Source organism: Elgaria multicarinata, chromosome 9 (genome assembly GCF_023053635.1).
Source record: "Elgaria multicarinata webbii isolate HBS135686 ecotype San Diego chromosome 9, rElgMul1.1.pri, whole genome shotgun sequence".
Lineage (NCBI taxonomy): Eukaryota > Metazoa > Chordata > Lepidosauria > Squamata > Anguidae > Elgaria > Elgaria multicarinata.
Genome location: NC_086179.1, coordinates 43032772 through 43053789, shown reverse-complemented (window position 1 = coordinate 43053789; position 21018 = coordinate 43032772). Strand labels below are relative to the sequence as shown.

General features: G+C 39.9%; 1 protein-coding gene across 1 annotated transcript in view; it reads right to left on the bottom strand.

The window, feature by feature from the left end:
- Positions 1–21018, bottom strand: part of CDK17 (cyclin dependent kinase 17) — an 88082-nt gene that overhangs the window by 25905 nt on the left and 41159 nt on the right. Inside the window, exons 3-5 of the mRNA XM_063133744.1 lie at positions 17141–17305; positions 12836–12969; positions 1415–1540 (exon numbers count right to left, since the gene is read on the bottom strand). Of these exons, the coding sequence (XP_062989814.1) occupies positions 1415–1540; positions 12836–12969; positions 17141–17305 (425 nt within the window). The remainder of the gene's footprint in view (positions 1–1414; positions 1541–12835; positions 12970–17140; positions 17306–21018) is intronic.

The window sequence follows — 21018 nt, the reverse complement described above, 5'->3', positions numbered from 1 at the left end:
TATATTCCATGCAGAAGGAGGGCTCTGCCCCCAAATACATCTACTCTATCGGTGTAGAACTGTTTTGTGGTGGTGAGCTTTATTGCCACCTACCGTGGGCTGGATGACTTCAGCCCATGGCCCCATCTTTTGATGTCACCCCCTTTTTTATCCCCCCTTCCATGCTGGAACAGCACAGATAAAGGGGCCCAGGCTGCCCCACATCTCCACTGCTATCTCCAATCAGAGACTGCAGATAACCATGGGGGTTCTGCTGCTGGCATGTGCCAGCAGGTGAATCCCTGCCGTTCTCAGGCAGCAGTAGGGTGACACCCTCCAAGGGAATTCCTCCAGGGGGTGGGATTTGGAGCCTAAGCCTCAACCCCTGAGCAACCCCATGAGGCTGCGTAGGCCAGATTGGCATGGCCTGCAGCCTGGATTATTTATTTATTTTATTTATTATTGCATTTATATCCCGCCTTTTTTCCTCCAGGGAACCCAAGGTGGTGTACATAATTCTCCTCCTCCTCTCTATTTTATCCTCACAACAACAACCCTGTGAGGTGGGTTGGGCTGAGAGTATGTGACTGGCCCAAAGTCACCCTGTGGGTTTTCATAGCCGAGTGGGGACTAGAACCTGGATCTCCCTACTCCCAGTCCAACACTTTAGCCACTACACCACACTGGATTATGCCTGTGAGCCAGACGTTCTATACTTCTTATCTGGCCCAACAGTGGCCAGTCATATGCTTCTGGGAAGCTTATAAGGATTGCATGAAGACCACAACTCATTATTGTTAGCCACCTTGAGCACCACTTTCTTGGTCACATGTGCCCTTTTAGCCTAATTTCACAAGCCTCTCAGCCAAATTTCAAAAGCCCTCTGCATGTGATCAGTTCACACCTCTAGCAAGACCAACCTGTCCCTTCCTAGGCAGCTCAGTACAAGTGAAAGAAAAGGGGTGACTGAAAAAGAGAATGGCAGAAAGAGGAAAGGAGTGACCTGCCCAATTTTGACTCTGATTCTGCCCACTGCTGGCTTTGGCCTTACTCACTGCATGGCCCGTGAGAGAATGCCCACAAGGGAATGATGCCCTTGACAGAAAAAAATGTTTAAGTGTTCAGGTATACACACACACACACACACACACACACATATCAACTACAGAGGGAAGGGGAAATGCTTTTCTAAGAAGCGAGTTCAAAAAGCCAAGAAATTCCAGAGATAACCTTAGATGTGTCACACTATTACACAGAGCACAAATGAATGCAAGATACTATCAAATGAATTATGCAATTTCAGGTGCCTCAAGACTCTTTGCTGTTTCTGCTGCTACACGGAAACCTTCTCCAGAATATGGGTCGGAATGCAAATATTACCTACACATGCAAACAGTTAATTTGTCAAGTGTAGAAAAAAATGGTAGCAACTTACCAATGATGCTCTACGGGATCGTCGGCTCATTGGTTGATCGAACGGTGGACTGTTTATCTGCATCTTTTCAAGGTATCCATCAGGTATCCTGATGTCTGCGGGTAGGGACAAACGTTTGTTCAGGTCCTGAAGAAGGAAACCACCACAGTTACAGAGGCACAGGTAATTTCAAACCACAAACGCAAGGTTAATTAAAAGATGTTATTCATTAAAAATAGGGATTATGAAGCAGCAACAGCAGCTTAAAACTCCACGTGATGCCAAAGTTGAGGCAGGTTGCTACTGGACAAGATCTCAAAACAGGGATGAACAATTTGTTTTCATTGAGAGCTGTGGATACATGGCTACATTTTAAGCCCTTAAAATTAAACAAATCTATATTCCCACTACTGCACACAGTAAAACAGAAGCATGCTGCTTTATTAGCTTTCTATTATATGAATCACACAGGCATTCCCAGATCTAGTAAGTACATCCTACAAGTGAAACTAGAAGGTATATACCTTCTAGTGGAGGTATTTGGGTGGAGACCTCCTCCCAAATAGTTTGAAAAAGTGGTTTTCAAACCCTTTCAGATACTGCTAACATTCACCATTTGGTCACTTAGGGCTCATCTACACCAAGCAAGATATTCCACTATGAAAGTGGTATGAAAGCAGTATATGAAAGGCAGGAGTCACACTACTGCTTTATAGTGATATTGAAATGCACTGCAGGATCTACACTACTGCTTTATAGTGGCAATGAAGTGCACTGACAACTCTTGGGGCCCATGACACATCTACACCAAGCAGGATAGTGGAATATACTGCTTGGTGTAGATGAGCCCATAGACATATGTTTTCAAGTCTTCTTGAGTAGTTTTCCCTCATCAAATGCATGTCACAGGTTGATGATACTTGGCAGAGCCCAAGAATACAAGTAGAGCTCTGTGCAGAGCTTGTACAACTCCATGGTATACCCCAGAGCTGAGAGTGATGAAACAAAATATGAGATGGCTTGAGTGCAGATGGAGAAGAACTCCTAGTGGATGCTGGTGAGTGCCTACAGTAAGGCATATTCAGGGGCAGTGAGGGCGGCAAAAACCCAATATTTTGCTGCCACTATTGAATCATCAATCTGTCACCCAGAAGAGCTTTTCAGAGTTGTCTGGGGGCTATTACATGCTGACCCCAAGGACACTGTAGAACCTTCTGAGGCCCGCTGAAATATATGTGCTAGGCACTTCCAGAATAAAATCTCTTGCATCCACCAGGACATAGACTCCAGTGTTATAGCAGGTGAATCAGCTAAGGTATCCAGAGCACAGTCTTGTCTAGTTTTCTTGGATGAGTTTCAGTTGGTACAGCTCAAGGTCGTTGACAAGGTGCTAGGACAGGTTTGTGCAACCACCTCCATATTGGATCCTTGCCCCCTTGGCTAATAAAAGCTAGCAGAGATGGAACAGCTGGCTGGGCCAGGGAAGTGATTAATGCCTCTCTGCGAGAGGGGGTGTTCCCTGGCCATCTGAAAGAGGCAGTAGTGAGACCACTCCTGAAGAAACCTTCCCTGGACCCTGAAAATCTTAATAACTATAAGCCAGTGGCAAATGTCCCATTCCTGGGCAAGGTTGCGAGCCAGCTCCAGACACTCTTGGATGAGACCAATTATCTGGATCCATTTCAGTTAGGTTTCAGGCCTGGCTTTGGCATGGAAACAGCCTTGGTTGCCCTGTATGATGACCTATGTCGGGAGAAAGACTTTGCTGAACCTTGAAAAAGATCAAGGTTCAGTCTGATGTTGGATGGACTTGCACTAATTAAAGTTTTAATTTAGGACTGGCTACCCTTTTCAGGTACAGTACTTCATACATTTAGACTGATAAGCTTAAAATTATTGTCAATGGGAAAACAGTGTCTAATCGGTACATTAGTCCAGAAATTTGCATAAAGTCTACATGAATGGATGGAGCACCAAGTGCTGTATGTGTTGGAAATTTACAGTTATTACTACTAATATTTAATGACTGGATCTAGATTTAGGCATGGGCAACTGGGCTGGCAGAAGTGGGTGCTGGATCCAGCTCAGTGTGTTGATGTGCTTTAAAAATTAGGTGCTGAACAAAACACATTAAAAAATATACCTGCCCATATGGGCCTTCAATTTAATATAGACAGCAAAACAAATCACAAGGAATTTAAAAACTGAAGAAAGTGACAAATCAGGCAGAGGGTTGCTGCAAGAGAAAAGAGGGCGTGTCTATCTCAGAGGAGAGTAGTGAGGCCCCAAGCAAGCGATGCCAAATCTTTTTTAATTGATGCTTTTGCCAGATATACCATCTATGTTGAATTCTGTGCTGTTGTTATTTTTAGAAAACAATTTCTGGTATGTTTATAAACCTAAATTTTTGGTCAATCGAATCCTTCACAGCTAGTCATGATGACCAAGAAACCAGGTGCTGCTTAGGTTACATACTAGAACTTTGAAAATGAAGAGACAGGCTTCAAAAACCTGTTATTACAAAACACTCCATCTCTTGTTCCTCTTTATTCTCCGACGCTAGGGCCTTTCAACACACTGCCATCACATGTTCAAGTTCATTTTACAATTATAGGAGAAGCTTCCCACTGTTAAATAGTTGTGTTTCTCATAGCTTAAGTAAAGATTAGAGAGGCCACCCACAAGTGACTTCATATGATCCATCAGTTACACTTTACAAACAACAGCAGTAACAATATCAACAAGAAAAACCAACCCACTTTATTTTAACATATCTACACCTACTTCAGGAATCAATGTTTCAGGGAAAAATGAGGACAAATAAGATTAAATTTTTGTTCCTTTCAGGGGCCATGGAATGAAACAATGTAGCTATTCTTTGGTTATAAAGAGGTTGCTAGTCCAATACATTCAGCTTTCAAGTCTGTTCTACATTTCCCCCCAATTAGGCCTGGATCAGATGTAATGGGGGAAATAAGGTTTCCCGCCAATTGAATCGGCCTGCCTGAACCTCAGAGGCTCATGTACTCTATCCTCCACTCGTTTGTACACTAGGAAAAGGAAATAAAAAATGTGTGCTTAAACTTTTAACCAAACACAGTACACTGTGATCTCTAAACTGTGGTTTGTTTACAGTATGCTTTGAGAATGGTTTAAATTATGGTTTTAGGTCCTGGATAATTCTTATTAACTATAGTTCATATATCTTCCAATATCTAAGAAGGTTTCTTAAGGATAAGGCCATCTTGCATAACAATTTTTGGTGACTTCTCACCAACTCCAACAGTTCTCAAAATGGATTTTTGGCACTTTATACAGTTTGAAGTCTCTGAAGTTAAGTAAGTTAGGACTTGATCAATGAGACAGACTACTTGGGAAAAGCAGGATAGAAGATATAACTCTCACTCACTTACCAATCTTCACATAATAGTTCTGGTCTGAATCTAACAAGTGATGTCTATATGCATAACTCAGTGTTGCATTTCCACCCCCAGACTGCCAGCAAGTGTTTTTAAGAACCAAAGGAAGTTATGAGCAAAGTAAAAGACAGAGAACGGAAACCGGAAAACTCTGTGATAGAAGCCATAATGGTACAGGTACACTTCCAGGGCAGAAAAAAGAATTATTAAATAACCAGCAAAGAGACAAGAAGCCTGGGATAATTGCTTCAGGTTCCCAAATCTTCTTTATTACAGTAGCTGAGAAGCACATAAATAAGTCAAGATGACAGGAATGTAATTATGGGACTCTTAACTATTTGTATCTTTCTTACTACTGCACACCACCATTCAGAGAGAAAATAAATGAAAAGCCACGTCCACATGCCATGGCCATCAAGATCTCATAACATTCCCAATGAGCAGTGATTAGAGGGAGGGGGATCAAGATTGTGCTTTCAAAGTCTGTAGATGTCAGTTTGATTGCCCAAATAATCCATTATAGGTCAAATGAAAGTGATTTGTTCTCTTGTGTAAGTATCAACCTGAATCAGCCATCTCACCAGCTTTAACTAGCATCAGGCAGACATTATGTCAGGAACAGCCACAAGCTGCTGGCTAATAAGTTGCAACGCTGTTGTTCAGTGAAGAGTACTTAATGTGGTTTGTTTGTTCATAATGTTGTCTGTTCTACAGTTTAATTTCCCGATTAGCTGACCCTAAAGGCCCTACAACTCCACAAATAAACATATGCACAACACGTAACTATTTCATCCTGCCTTTCAAATGACAAGGAAGGAACTACCGCACATGCCCATGTCACACATAGGCGAACCTCTTACGATGTTTGTATTATGTAAGGCTATATACTGCAGGAGCTCTCCCCCTCACACTTTTTTCTTTTTCTTGAAAACTGTCTTATCACATCACATTTTTGTAACATGACAGAACTGGAACACTTGCAGCCAAGGGGATACATAGTTTGAAGATATGCAACATAAGTATGGCAAGTTCTACAGTCTTTGAACTTCTACAAGCTTTGGGTAATAAGAATTATGTTTATAACTTCCACACGTGGGACTTGCAACAAAATCTTGCAGTGCAGAGTATTGCTGTTCAGCATTCCAGCCAGCTACATCTTCTCCCAGGATACTCCATTCCATTCCATCTCCCACCCCTTATCTCCCTCCTCGTCCAATGGTCAGGGAGCATTCTGTGCCCACTGAAAACACTCAGTCCACAATTTCGGGTGGGTGGGTTCCTCTGTCTTTTCCCCCTGAATATTTTTTATACTTCTTGGGGGTTTCTGAGGCTGCTATTACTCCATCTCCTGAGCGAGAAAGGTGCCATTTCGCTACACAAGCAATGGTACTCACATCCAAACATCAGAAACAGAAGGAGTGATTTCGCTTAAATTTCTGATTTTATAGTTCTTTAAACATAGTCAATTATGTTAACCAATTCCTTTGAGTTAGAGGCTTATACGACTTTCAATTAATGTTTATATTGTGATGACCTTTTCTCTAAAGCCCATCTGAATATAAATGCTTTACACTTTTGTGTACACATTGTAAACTTAGAGCACAATCTCCTCCGTTTTACACATAACTCCATGAAAGTCACACTCTTGCCCAACACTCACTTCAGAGCAACTTATATAGGATGAGATCCTGGTAACTCTTTGTCTTTTGGAGATACAACAGTTTCTAGATGCAAAAATCTTTTGATGCTGAACTATAAATAATTGTAAGAGTTACACCTTTACAAAACTCTTCTGTAAGCACAAAGTAGAGATAAAGCAGAAAGTACTTTTTCATGCTATTTGTATTCATATTATTTTATGTGCTACTTTCATTTCATTCCTTTTGGGTTGCATCCAAAGAACTGCGAGGGGAAGAAAATAACCTCTAGTGTTGTCCCAGAAATCCTTGCACAGGAGCTCACAAAACCAACTGCATTTGGACATCATAGTCCAAATGCTGACACATGGGCTCATTCAGTCCCCCCTCCCAGGTGGCCAGGAGAAGGAGCTCAGATGCAGGAATCCCTAGCCTCTCATCTCCTCCTCCTGTGAAATCAGGAGGAGGAGTTCAGAAACTTTTCCTTCAGCTTTGAATTAACTGCAGCTTGTTGTGCTGTCTGGAGTGAAGCAACAAACCACAGTTAATACTAACAAGCCACATTGAACCCACAAGACAATATCCAATACTATCACTGTGCTTCCACTCATTTTGTTGTGTTGGTTGGAGCCACTGCTAGCACTACAGGGAGATGGGTGTTCCTCAAACAAAGCCCCCAAAACAAACAGAAATGATTGTTTCTGGATTGAGACAGGTCAACAGAGCGCCTGTCCTGCTCTGGAAACACACATTTAAGAAGCGCTTCCTCCCTGCAGCGTTAGCGGTTGGTTCTGCTGGGATGTTGGCAGCACTGGATCCTGCCCATAGATTAAGAAGCTGGTTTGTTTCAACCACAGTTAGTGTTAACTTCCCAATTTGGATGACTTGGGAAGCTGTGTTTAACTAAAAGCAGAAATGAACACTTCTGAATTCGTTATCCCAGACGTTGAAGGAGGGGGACTGTACAAACCCAACGCTTGTTGCAGGTCATTCCTGTCATGATAAGCCATGTTGTGACTTCTGAACACAGCCAGTGCTGAAAATGATAGGTTCAGCAGTTAACGAGCTTCTGCTTGTTCGTGAGCTTGCATAAGCTCTTGTACAGTGCAATAACATCTTTGGATTTGTTTTACTTTCCTGGAACAAAGCTCTAGCACAGAATATAAAATGCCTATTCCATGAACAGGCCCCTTCCATATGTGAAAGGGAGCATTTGGGTCCCAACTCATCATGGGTTTTTTAAAATTGTAAATGTTATTGTTTTGTAGGCCATGTTGGGCAACTTGTTAGAAAGGCAATATAAAACATAAGCAAATAAATAAATAAACCATCAAGATGCCCAAATAAAGACATTTAGGCAGGAATACTAATCTAAGTGTAGGAGCCAGACAATTTTCAAACATGAATCATGGTGCGCCATTTATTGGCTTAATGTATCATCACACCATGTCAGGAACACACTCAGCTAATGGCAATGAGTAACATTTCCTTCATGAAGGAAGTTCATTTTTCTAGTGCACAGAATGACTTAGAAGAGGCTGTCATCACAATGTTTATTATACTGAGTTTAATGTTCCCTAGAAATGAAAAAAAAGAAGATGATTAAATCCTACAACTCCTTGCCTTCCAAAACTAATCATTATTGCACCATTTAAAATGGCCCAGGACTCCTATATCTATTCTGGTTCTTCAAATTACCTATAGATTTTTTTAAAAACTGATGTGTTAAACAGGCTGTACTGAACCCCCACTACTGTTCATGGTGGGTGATTGGGGATGAGCACAGACCCAACAAAGGAAGAGCTTGCCCACTTTGACAGCAACTTTATAGTAAAGTATTTAAACTTGACATCATTGCTTTCTCTATTGCTCAGACCCTAGCAACCACCTCTTCAGCAGGTAGATGTGCCAAATCCTTGCATGCAGCTCCATTTACGTAGTTTCCGGCAATTTTTCGACAACCTAGATGTTTTAGCCTACAACTCCCATGGGAGTTGTGGAACTCCAGATGTTTTGGCCTACAAGTTGCCAAGTTGGCCTACAAGCACTGATGTATCCCACTGCTATATATGTTAAGGGTCTGTGAAGTGGGGGTACTAATCCAATACAGGCATTGGAAGAGGACTTCAACAGGGCATCTCAAATTCTCTCCAAAAGAAGAAGAAAAAGAGCAAGCCAGGGAAAATGGCAAGAGGAGGAGAGATGGCTGTGGCCTGAATCTCCCATTCATTCCTTGCCTCTCTGCAGCTTCCATTGTTGGCACGGTGATTTTGGTGGTTGATCACTAAAACTCTATGGTTGGGAGGAAGGTGCCTCTGTCTGCTGGAGAATCCTTGCCCTCCTTTGAACTCCAACCCCTTTGCAAGCGTCTTGTGCTTCCTGCACAATTTGAGAGTCACTGATCAAAGGAACACACTGCCTAACAAGCTAATCATATTATTCACAGTGATGGTAGCCATTTTAAACCACAGATTCTTCTGCAGCCAGTGCATTTTGCATAAATTTAATTTCCCAACACATCTGAAGCAGAATGCATCTCAAAAAGGTCAGTGAACATTAAGAGCCAACTCTGGAATGGGAGTATGCTACAACAAACGCATGGAGAACATTAACTCACAATGGACTGATAGCAGATAAAGATTAAATTTAGCTATTCATTAAGAGAATTTAGAATTGTGGATTAAAACCTAGATTGGCTAGCTTTAGCTTAATAATTAAAGTATAAAAGCATGCCTACATTAAACTAAGTGGCCAATCATTTTTTAAACTATTTGCTAATTGGATAGATGAAAAATGATTATACATTTGAAAGATTATATTCTATATTTGAGTGCACATCTTATCACGAAACATAAATAAAGATCAGAGTGAGAATACCAACTTTAGGGAGCAATGGAAAGAAGAAGAAAAGTGGATAATATAATTAAATATAGACAGATTAAAGTTCTGTATTAACAAAACTTTAAGGATTTTAAGAGTGATCAGCATCAGGTAACAGCAGATCAAAGTACTTAAAATAGACTTCATGTGCAATCCTATGTACATCTACTTGGAAGTAAATGCCGTGGAGCTGAGTGGGACTTACTCTCAGGTAAGTATGTACAGGATTGTAGTCTTAATTATTCTAATTCAGAATCACAATAAAGAGGCACAAGCTACCCTAGATGAATAGAAAATTGCAAGCAGGATTATAAATGTCTTCAGTGGTAGCATGAATAGCAGAATCATTGATTCATGTAGCACAAACTTCATGCTTCATTTTCATATTCCCATTCCAGAATCCAGACCCAGCATTCCATCCCTGCCCCTCCAGGATTTCTACTTTTTCGAGCGTAAGTAATTGTTCCTCATTCTTCACATGTTCTCTTTCAGGCCCTAAAGTAGTTTGCAGCCCTGTCCACACCAGGAAAATAAGGAGGGCCTGGCTGCAGAAGCAAACTTGCTCATTCTTCCTGTAGCCCCACAGCACTGTGTAGTCATGCCCAATGTCCAGCCTTTCTTCTCAATCAGTGAATCAGAAATACCATTTGTTTGGCACAACAGTAAAACCTTTTAACAGATACACAAAAGTTCAGGTGACAGGAATTCAAACACTCTAAATCCGGCTCAGTAAAGACACAGTCCTACACATGTTTAGACAGAAAAACCTCTTATAACTTCCAGCAACTCGCCAGCCAGCCATGTCAGCTGGGGCATGCTGGGAATTGTAGGATTTTTTCTTTCGTCTAAACGTGCACAGGATCACATCCTAAGAGGATACAAAGTTCAAGCAGTCTAAGCTATAAAAGAGTAAAATAATTTAGGAAAGTATACATGAGCTAAACTTTATCTTTGCAATCTCAAAGTTGTTTTAAGAGTGAGAGCCTTTTTTGGCTGAATGGCGGCATAAAAATCCTTAAATAAATAAATAAAATAAAAATTTTCAGAAGACTTCCCAACACAGACATCAATGATTGTGCTATCCAACAGACACATAATTGAACCATGATACTCCATTTTCAATGACTTTAGAAACAAGTATTCTAGATTCAGAGAAAAATGGAAAATACAAAGAAAATATTTCCCGTGTTTCTATGATGAACTGAATTATGACAAATATGAACATTTTTTTAAAAACCGCCAAATGTAAAAGGTTTTCAGTTTGGATGTTTAATTTTGAGAGAAAGAAGTAGAATGAATGACTGTGGCCGTAGCTAGACCTAAGGTTTATCCCAGGATTGTCCTGGGGTCAAACCTGTTCATCTAAGTGCCACACGGGGTATCCAGTGCTCAGGCAGGGACGAACCGGGATGATCCTGGGATAAACCTTAGGTCTAGCTACAGCCTGTGTTTCTTTTTTCTTTTTTAAAGTGCTCTTCCAGATTTTACCAGCATACCAAAGCTTCTCTTTACATTCTTGGTGCATAAGCTCAAATAATAGGTAAAACATTCAGGAAGCCACTCAAATCAATAGGAAAAACATCTTCTACTGACATCACTGAGTTTTGAATCAAATTTAAAAGCTAACAAAAATGCAAGAAGCAAAAGCACCCGTGGTTTTAAAAACAAACATTATTTGGGGAAAGTCCTCTTTAGGAGTCTACAATGAAGTAGACTTTAAATATAAAATAGGTTTTACCCTTGTGTGTTAAAAATCTAGTTATCTGATTTAGGATTTTGTGACAATTTTCTCCAGGTACATGAAAGGATGGCTGGTATTCATACTTAGTTTTATAAATGAAGGAAATTAAGTAGTCTTTCCTCCTTTTGTTTAGTGTCACGCAAGATTCCGTTTGTTAAAACAGGAAGAGAGAAAAGCCGAAGAAGTCAAAAGCTTCTCTATTGTGTTTGTTACTGAAGTGTTGTACAGATTATACCACCAAGAGAGCTCCGGCTATTGGGCAGTATAGAAATGCAATAAATAAATAAATAAATAAGCGGCCTTAAATGACAACCAGGAGTCAAGGACAGAATCGCTCAGAGTTTTATGCATACACTACCCAGAAGGCCTGGTTCTCATTTTGTCATTCATTACCCCAATTTCCCAGACGGCTGAAAACCTACTCAATTTAAAGGAAAGGCATGACTTGGACTAGAATCCAAACTTTAGCTACATCCAAGGATTTGGGCAAGCCCAGTAGGATTTTTTTTTACTTCTCCCATCCCCAAACAGTAGATGGCAACAAGGGAGAGGGACTTCTCTGTGGTGCCCCCCCCTCAATTATGGAACGATCTCCCCGATGAGGCCTGCCTGGCACCAACACTGTCATCTTTTTGGCGCCAGGTCAAGACCTTTCTTTGCTCCCATGCATTTAACAGCATATGTTGAGGGTTGTGGTTTTTTTTTTAACTGACTCCAGAACTGTCTTTGGCCTGGCTGAGAGTTTAAAAATGGTTTTAAATGGTAGCTGCTTTTATATTTTTATGGTTTTAATCCCCCATTTTTAATGTTCAGTCTTTTAATCTTTGTAAACCACCCAGATAGCTTCGGCTATGGGGAGGTATATAAATGTAATAAATAAATAAATAAATAAATAAATGAAATAAAAGAAAAACAAGTCCAAAATGTTGCAGACAGATGTTTGATTGGAGCAGGGTATAAGGAGCATGTGACTCCACAATTATCATTGCATTGGCTTCCAATCGATTTGTCAGCCCAATTTAAACTGCATTGGGCAAAAGGTGGGATACAAATAAATATAACAACAACAACAACAACAACAATAGCCCATTTTATCTTTTAAAGTCCTAAATGGCTTAGGACCAGGCTACCTTAAGGACTACTTCTTCTAATTCAGCCTTTCTGAACTTGGGGCGCTCCAGATGTGTTGGACTACAACTCCCAGAATGCCCCAGCCAGCTGCTGGCTGGGGCATTCTGGGAGATGCAGTCCAACACATCTGGACGCTCCAGGTTCAGAAAGGCTGTAATTAATGCAAGCCTGCCTGGGCTTTCCGCTGTCTTGCCGATGTCAGAGAAAGATGTAATAGGAGAAGGAGGAAGGGCCTTTTCAACGGCCACATCCAGACCTTGGAGTTCACATCTTGTGAACACAGAACAATGTTCTATGTTCCCAATGTTCCCAACATAGAAACCAAGTGGGCTACTACAGGATAAAATTACCTCCTCTACACCCAGCCTAGAAATGTAGCTCTCTTCTGCTAACTTCCAGCACAACAGTATTTTTTTCTTTTTTGCAGGCTAGTAACTTGGGTGGGGTGATGGTGGACATTATTTACAAGCTTGTGTTTTAAAAATGATCATAACACTGTCAAAGATAACCTATTTACTTTCTATTTCCGGTTCAGTTATACTGAACATCAAGTAGTAAAAAGTATTTAAAACAGGCAAACGAATCCCAATGGTCTTGTTAGAATAATTCCCTTCACCATGGGAAAATAAATTACCTCCATGGAAATCCGTCTGTGTATCCGGTTTCTGAGGCAAACACCTGTAGGGGATTGAACTTCATCAGATGACGTTCCAGAAGCTTGATCGCTTTCACCATCTGATCCCATTTTCAGATTTTCATGTACAATGTCTAAATCAAACAAAGCCATTAATTATTCTACTGACTTTCAATTAAGAAAGCACTCAGTCTTAATTGCTCACTGAAAGCACTAGAGCAAGCTAAATGGTACTCATTTTATCACTACGATTGTGTCTATCACATGATTAGCACATTCCAAACAGAGAATGATGTCAGCTTGGCACAATCTTTTTAGTCCTAGTTAGTTTATTCAGCTTCTATTTTTAATTGAAATCTCTTCAATTTGAAGACCAAGGTTATCAATATATAATTGGGATGCCAAGAAAAAGGAGACCTATCTAATATGCAGAATCAAAATCTACTAGAAATATTCTTAGCTAAGACTATTATAGAGGGAACTTTAAAAGGAAGCTTTTATTCAAGCACCAAGAAAGACATTTTCAAGTGAAAGGAATATTAAAGTATTGGGAAATTTCAAGGGACGTGTGTGTGTGTGTTATGGTAAATGTCAAACTCCTTGCAATTTTCAATGGATAGTGAGAAATGAAGATAATTCTAAGATTTACCAGTAATTCTCAAGAACAAAATATCTTTGGTTAATGACCAAATTTTATCCACATTTCCATTATGTATTTGTAATGTCACCTTTACCAAGGCAGAATAAGAAATGCTTAGTTAATTAAAACAAGTGATTAGGTTTACTACAAAAGAGCCTGCAACCTTCTTCCTGCTATATTTAAGTGGGAAAAATGTGTACAGGCTATTTCTCTTAGGAAGCAAAAACTGATCTAGGATTTTAAAAGCAACAAGCTGTACTTTCTAGATGAAATACTGATTGCAAGATATAGAGCCATTCTGAAAATAATTCACTGGTATGTCATATCTATGCAAACATGCATAGCATTCAATAGATTCACAAAAAAATCAAAATAGAAGAGTGTACACTTAACTCCTCTTAGGCTGCAAGTCCATGCCCACTAAAATGGGGTATGCCCCACTGAACCCAATGGGACTTACTTCTCTGTAGTCATTATAGGATTTTAAAAGTACCATAATGAAACAATTCTACGGCTAGAAACAGACCTACAACCAAACTATCCTAGGGGAAGTGATCCAGGAACACAATATGGAAATACATGCATATGCCTGATTTTGATAAAAGCTAAGCTCCTTTAGCATGTGATAACTACAGTCCTATTTACGTTGCAGGCAAACTGTATGGAATCAGTGTGTAGTGGGTCAGAGAGATCACATCGAATCTATCTATAAATTCAACGGCTGTGTGTAGGTCCTAAGAACATAAGAGCAGCCCTGCTGGATCAAACCAAAGGCCTTCTTAGTGTAGCATCCTGTTTCCCAGAGTGGCCAGCCAGATACTTATGGGAAGCTTGGAAGAAAGACACAAGGTCAGTTCTCTCTTGATGCTGTCCCTCTGGAAATGGTATTCAGAAACATGGTGCCTCTGATCCTGGAGGAAATATATAGCCATCATGAGTAGTAGCCTTATTCTCCAGGAGTTTGTCTAATCCCCTTTTAACCAGTCTAGGTTGCTGGCCTTTATATATTGTAGTAGAAAATTCCATAGTTTACCTATGCGCTATGTGAAGAAGTACTTCCTTAAGTCTGTCCTGAATCTCTTACCATTCAGCTTCTTTGGATGATCCCAGGTTGCAGTATTTCTCTATACCATGCACAATTTTATACATCTCTATTCCCCCACTTCTAGCCTTTTTTTCTAAGCTAAGTAGTCCAAACACTGTAACCTTTCCTCACAGGGGAGGTTCTCCAAAGCCTTGATCATTTTCGTTGCTCCCTTCTTTGCCTTTTTTCCACCTCTACAATATCCTTTCCAAGGTGTGGTGACCAGAACTGTACAAATAGACCAGATTATGTGAGAGCCTGTGCACGAACACATGAGTTACATATAATGTCCAACAAATGCTGGCTCAGATTTAACAGTGATCCCATTACATGCTGATTCTACAAGCTGTATGAAGGCTTAAGTTATTTATTTTTTGACTTAGTTAAAACAGTAACAAACATTAATTGCATTTATCCCATAATAACAATGGATAACTAAGGGAAGGAAACTTGAAGGCTACAATGGGGAATTACTTGCTATATGCATTAATATATATGATCAATGATTCTGTAAAAGCCTGCTAATAGAAGAGTTTCCATAAATTCCCTTGATGTATTCTAGTACTCTCAACTTTAGCTAAGTATTTTCTAGAATTTTCTTAAACAGGGGATAAACTTTATAAATGAAGTCTGATATAAGCTATTGTTGTATGTACTGCCATAAACACCTTTTACTAAATTATATGACAAATTAATGACAAAGGAAGTGAAGGCATTACTTGAAAATCTGCAACATAACTGTTGGTCTCAGAGCTGTTGACATCAGATAACAAAATATTCAAGTCACTCAGTTTATGAACACAAAGGATTCTTCTGTGAGTAATGGCATCCATTTTGGCAATTATAGTTCTGAAGCTTCCAATTCAGCAGAAGTTAAGTATAATGACTGCTGTTGTTTGCTAAGCTGGATTTGCTTCTGTTTGCAGATTTTTTTCCTAACCCTAGATATGATTTTTCTTGTTTTCACTTGAAACTAAGACTAAATACACTTTTAAAAAATTAAATATGAAGTCCTGCATAATAGAAGTTGATCAAATTCCGCAAAAATGTGTTTAATACAATTGTCAGTTGCAGGAAATAGGCCAAACCAACTCCAAGTACCCCTCTCCTTATCAGACAAAACAGCACTCCGTTCATAGGGACAAAGGCTATATTATACATTTATTGACATAAAATTACACCTCTGGGGAGCATAATTCACTTCACCAGACACAAAGAGCAGGCACGTCTGCCAGTTAATTTCTCTATGAAGGGCGGGAGAAGCTGCAATCATGAATATTTAAGCAGTATTCCAAAGATTCATTAACATAAAAGCATGTAATTGATTTAGACAACAAAATAATTGCAAAAGGATAGGTCACTGTCAGACTTAAGAAGGCAAGTGTAAGGAAAGGATTGGTTAAGAATTTTGTGCAAATGATTTTCACATATGCTGTCTCTTGCCAATGAGCTGACATCAGCCCATATTATAATTTTTTTAGCCAATACTATCATTTTCCCCTACCCCTAATTTACAATAGGCAATACTGAATGTTTTTACACGAGGACTCGCCAGTGAAATTCTACCTTCATTTTGGATCACTTAAACCACCAGAAACTTTACCATTGTCTTAAGCCATCACCCCATTTAGAAGGGAGATGACAACAAATGCAATTTCCATTTCTAATGAAGGAATGCACAAAAGACTGTATATATTGGTGCCTATACATGCTTCATTTCTGAATGTTGCACACATGATTTTTGTTTGTGACACACACTGGGAAGGGGCTCTGTCAAAGAGTGGTATGTCCTGCCTTGAAGTATGGGTTATTTAAGCCCTATTGGGCATTCACTCACACAATTAAGAATCATAATAATGAATGCCTGAATAGGGCTTTAGTCTCTTTCAAACCTTGATACTACTAACAGTGCTAAATAACTGCAACTTCATTTTTTAAAAAGATAAAATGCTAAAATCAATATAGTTGCCAATCTGCTCAAGAATAGCTAACTTGCATTTGCTTAACAGACCAGGTTTCTAACTCCACTGAAGGGTTTGCGACTTGCTAGAAGGACTCCAACGGTCCAAGGAAGGATTTGTAGTAGAAGATTTTTGTTCCTGAAATTGGGCTACTTAAGTGCAAGATAAACTGTAAATCCCTAGGTGCCAACCACTCACGTGTGAATATTTTATGAATTAACACTTTTGGCACCCATGATAATAGGGTGCCATCCTATTAAGTTGGCATCCAGCAGGTGTGGAAACCCTGGTTTACAGTAGAACTTTATAGTTTTAAGTTTTGTTTTGTGAACCTCCCAGAGAGCTTTGGTTATTAGGCAGTATACAAATGTAATAAATAAATTCATTAAAATAAAACTAAAACTTTAAGATACATTTGACTTGCAGTGAACACATCCCACTGCTTTTTATAGTGAATTTCCTTCCAAATATATTTAACAATGATATTGAGTATTAAAAAGCTTAAAATTTCTACAACCCTGTTACAAACATTGCTGCATTGCTGTTACTCTGGGGTGAAGGAGAGAAGCCAAAGAATTAACCTATGAACTGAATGCATTGAGGCGATAAGGACACATTACCTAGTCTGCTGCCATTCCTAGGCATTGCCATGAAAGAGCCCAGGCTGCCACCTATAACACTGTGTGGTCGTCGTAGTGGAGGCTTTTTGAAGGATCCCGTATACTGGTGAAGGAATGAGTGCATGCTGTGAGAAGTTGGAGGTCTTCCATTCTTCACAATAGGCTCTAACGTTTGCCAACACCAACCAATTCATCCCACAAGCAAGACATTCAGGAACATGTTGAAAGAGAAAAGGACAGAGTTACTACACAGCCTGCTTACAGCAATATTTAAAGGAGCATTTAAAACCTGGAGAGTAGTTCATCAATGTGATGCAGAAGAAATGCACAGGAAAAAGGCCACTCTTCCTCTGCGTCCCATACATATTGAGGCTGAGCACCAGAAACCCCGAGCCATAGCCTAGTAGCCATGCAGCAACCACTGGGGGTGCTTCCAGTCAAGACTTTTTATTGTGCAACTACCACAACCTCATTCATTGAATTTTACACAGAAGTCCAGATGATGTTGTCTTCCATTTGTAACCTTGTTGTGTTTTCTCACCACTTCTTCCGTCTTGTTAGCAGAGAAAAAAAATCTGCTAAGGAGGGAAAGATGGAAAGTCTTGATTGGAACTGCTAGGAGCCCTCTGTCTGGAAGCACCCTGTGACTGCTACAAGAGATGAAGCAGTCAATTCACCAGAATATTGGTGCAAAGGCCTACCCCTCTGGTAGCACTAAGCTCCTTTCTGTCTGTGCCTCTGTATAATCCAGGCAGGTTGAAGGAGTGCCTTCCTAGGGACTGGGCACAGGGAAACCCAGCTCCCTACACCCCAACATTAGCCTCTTGGGTGGGCGAATACAGGAGAGTCTTCTGCTCAAAGCACCTCTTCAGTCTTCTCCCTAAGCCGACCAATCCCAAAAGACACAAAAGCCCTGCTCTTTCTCTAACCAGGCAAAGAAGCCTGTGGAAACATCTGCTACGATTCTGCAAGAGCAGAGAAAAAGTACAGAGCTTCAGAAGTATGGGCTTCAGCTTTCAGAAGTATTTATGCGTGTTTCTAGTTATTTTGACTGTAAATATGTGCTTGAAAGTGAGAATGCCTGCTAAAATCTCAGACACCAGAGATTCTCAATAGCAGTGGTAGGGTTACAGAGTCCTTGCTTCTCCGTGACTGGAGAAATAAATTATACACTGCATTGTATCTAATGGTGTCTTTGCTAGTGGAAAGCATTTCCACTCATGCAAGGCAGGGCACCCAATTCTTCCTGGTCCCTCCTACCCACTGCAGCCGCTCATGGCTCTATACCTCCAAAGCTGCTCTTGAGGGTTGAGGGACCTTCTGGAATAGTATTGGATGTTGCATACAGAGCTGCAATAGATATGGGAAATTGGTGAAAATCAGGTGCTCAGTTTGCATAATGTATACAGGCTGAAGAATACAGCTTTTCCCAGTGAAGAATGTGAATTAAAGAATTTTAACAGTTTTAGAGTAGGATACGTGCAGCCCTTCCTATTATCACTCAGGTAAGATGGTTGGGATGCTGAGTGAGCCTCCTCCCTAGGTCTGGATGAGTCTTCATTGAAAGTCCTGCCAACTGAACCAGTTGAGAAGGCTCCACCTATAAGACGACTCATCAAAGAGGTTTTTTTGTGTGAATTTAGAGTACACCAATTTAGGCAATTTATAATAAATCTACCATCAAATACCTTAAAAGCACACTATAAAGAAAGCTTCAAGTAGTGAGAAACCTAAATTACTGTCAAATGATACTAAATTATATAAATTTATTCAATCAAGACATCAAAGAGCATCTACTGTCAGTTAAGTAGTCTTAAGATGTTCATCAAGTAACTGTGATTAACTGTGTTAACTGTGATAAACAACTCTGCAACAACTGATTGCTCAGGAAAAAACCCCACACTGTCAAGTTTTCTTTAATTACTCAAAAACAGTTATAGCCCAATCCTATGAATCTCTGGAAGAAAATTCCACTGGACTCAAGAGGATTTGCTTCCAAGAAAATATGTCTAGCTTTGAAGCCTCCACACTGGATCCATTGTAACCCTAAAAATTAACACAACTGTAACCCTAAAATTAACATAAATAGTTAAATCTTCTCAATGAGTGCAGAAGCTTTCTTTCTTTCTGTAAATGTACCACTTCATTACAATTTCCCCCCATGCATACTGTAATCAGCTTACCTTCCGTAACACAAACACTTGCACTGTATACACATGCTCTTCTACAAGGAGATTGATCCCTATGTAGAAAATTGTAACAACTGAACAGGCCTCTATTCTGGCTCTACCTGTTTGTTTTAAATATTTAACCCTGCACCTTGGACCCTCATGCCCTAAAATCTGACAGTAATACCTAGGAATGTGACATATTTTTCTAGACCTTTTTATTTATCTTTGCAGGAAAACAATATAAGAACATAAAATGTTCTATGCTGGATCAGACCAAAGGCCTATCTAGTCCAGCATTTTGTTCCCACAGTAGCCAATTAGAGGCCTGTGAGAACCACATAAGCCTGAGCACAACAGCACCCTCCTGCTCCCAGCAACTGACATACTGTAAGCCATTGTGACTTTTATTTATTTATTACATTTCTATACCGCCCAATAGCTGAAGCTCTCTGGGCGGTTCACGAAAATTAAAACCATAATAAAACAACCAACCGGTTAAAAACACAAATCCAAAATACAGTATAAAAAGTACTAGTAGTCATTGATAGCCTGATTGATCTATTTTAGAAAATTCATATACCTCTCCCAATTTTAAAAATCCCAAAGTGGTGCACAACACATTATAAAACAAGACATCATTAAAAGCAAAACAGCAAGCCCTCTCCTGAAGGTTATAGGGACTATATACGGGGAGACGATATTTCAGATAGCCTTATCGTCCACAAATTGGTCTAATTCTCTTTTAAAGCCATCCAAGTCAGCAGCCATCACTGCATTTTGTGGTAGCAAATTCCATACTGTGGAATTCAGAAAGTGAAGAAGTACTTCCTGTTGTCTGTCCTGAATCTTCCACCATTCAGCTTTATTGGATGACCCCAAGTTGCAGTACTATGAAAGAATGAGAAAAACATCTCCCTATCCACGTCTCCACACCTTACATAGTTTTACAGACCTCCTTCGTTGCTTTTTCTCTAAGCTAAAGAGCCTCAAATGCTGTAACTTCTCTGTATAGGGAAGTTGCTCCAGCCCCTGATCATTTTGGAATCACCTAGGATGAGTTATGTGAATGGATGGAACAGGTACGCTTGCCTCCTATGTAAAGAAAACTTGGGAGTTATCTTGAGCAGTACTGTCAGAGCAAAAATCCAATCCTGACAGCATCCTGGTACTGTCACTACTGTCATGTTTTGCCTTGGCCTGGTAGGCCTTACAGCCTCTGCACCTGAGTTTGCTTGAGATTCAGTAAGAATAATGCAGAATCCAGTATAGCTGTAGGAAGTTGGCAGCTATGTTCATGGCTGTCCAACTTCTCAGCTAGTTACAGGTGAAAGGAGGGATAGGATTTGAAAGAGTGAAATGTCTTATCAAATGCAGCTGAAAGAGCCAGGGTCTGATTTGTTACCTGAGAAATCGTTCATGGGAAACAAGCACAAGGGGAGGGAAGTGTTTTGGGGTGTATCTCTGCTCACAACATCAGCCCAAAAGGGCAGAGCAGAAATGCCCTGTTTTGATGTATTGATTGTTTATGGGTCAAATTCAGTTGTTGGAACAGAGTAATTATTAATGAGCTTAGAAACCACTCCCCTCTTTATAAGCTGATACACAAGTAAAGAAGCCTTGCTGTTGTCAACATTAATAAATTCATAAATACATATACTAAGTTTGTTTTTTAATGGACCCCAGAACTGTTGTTTAAAAATGGATACT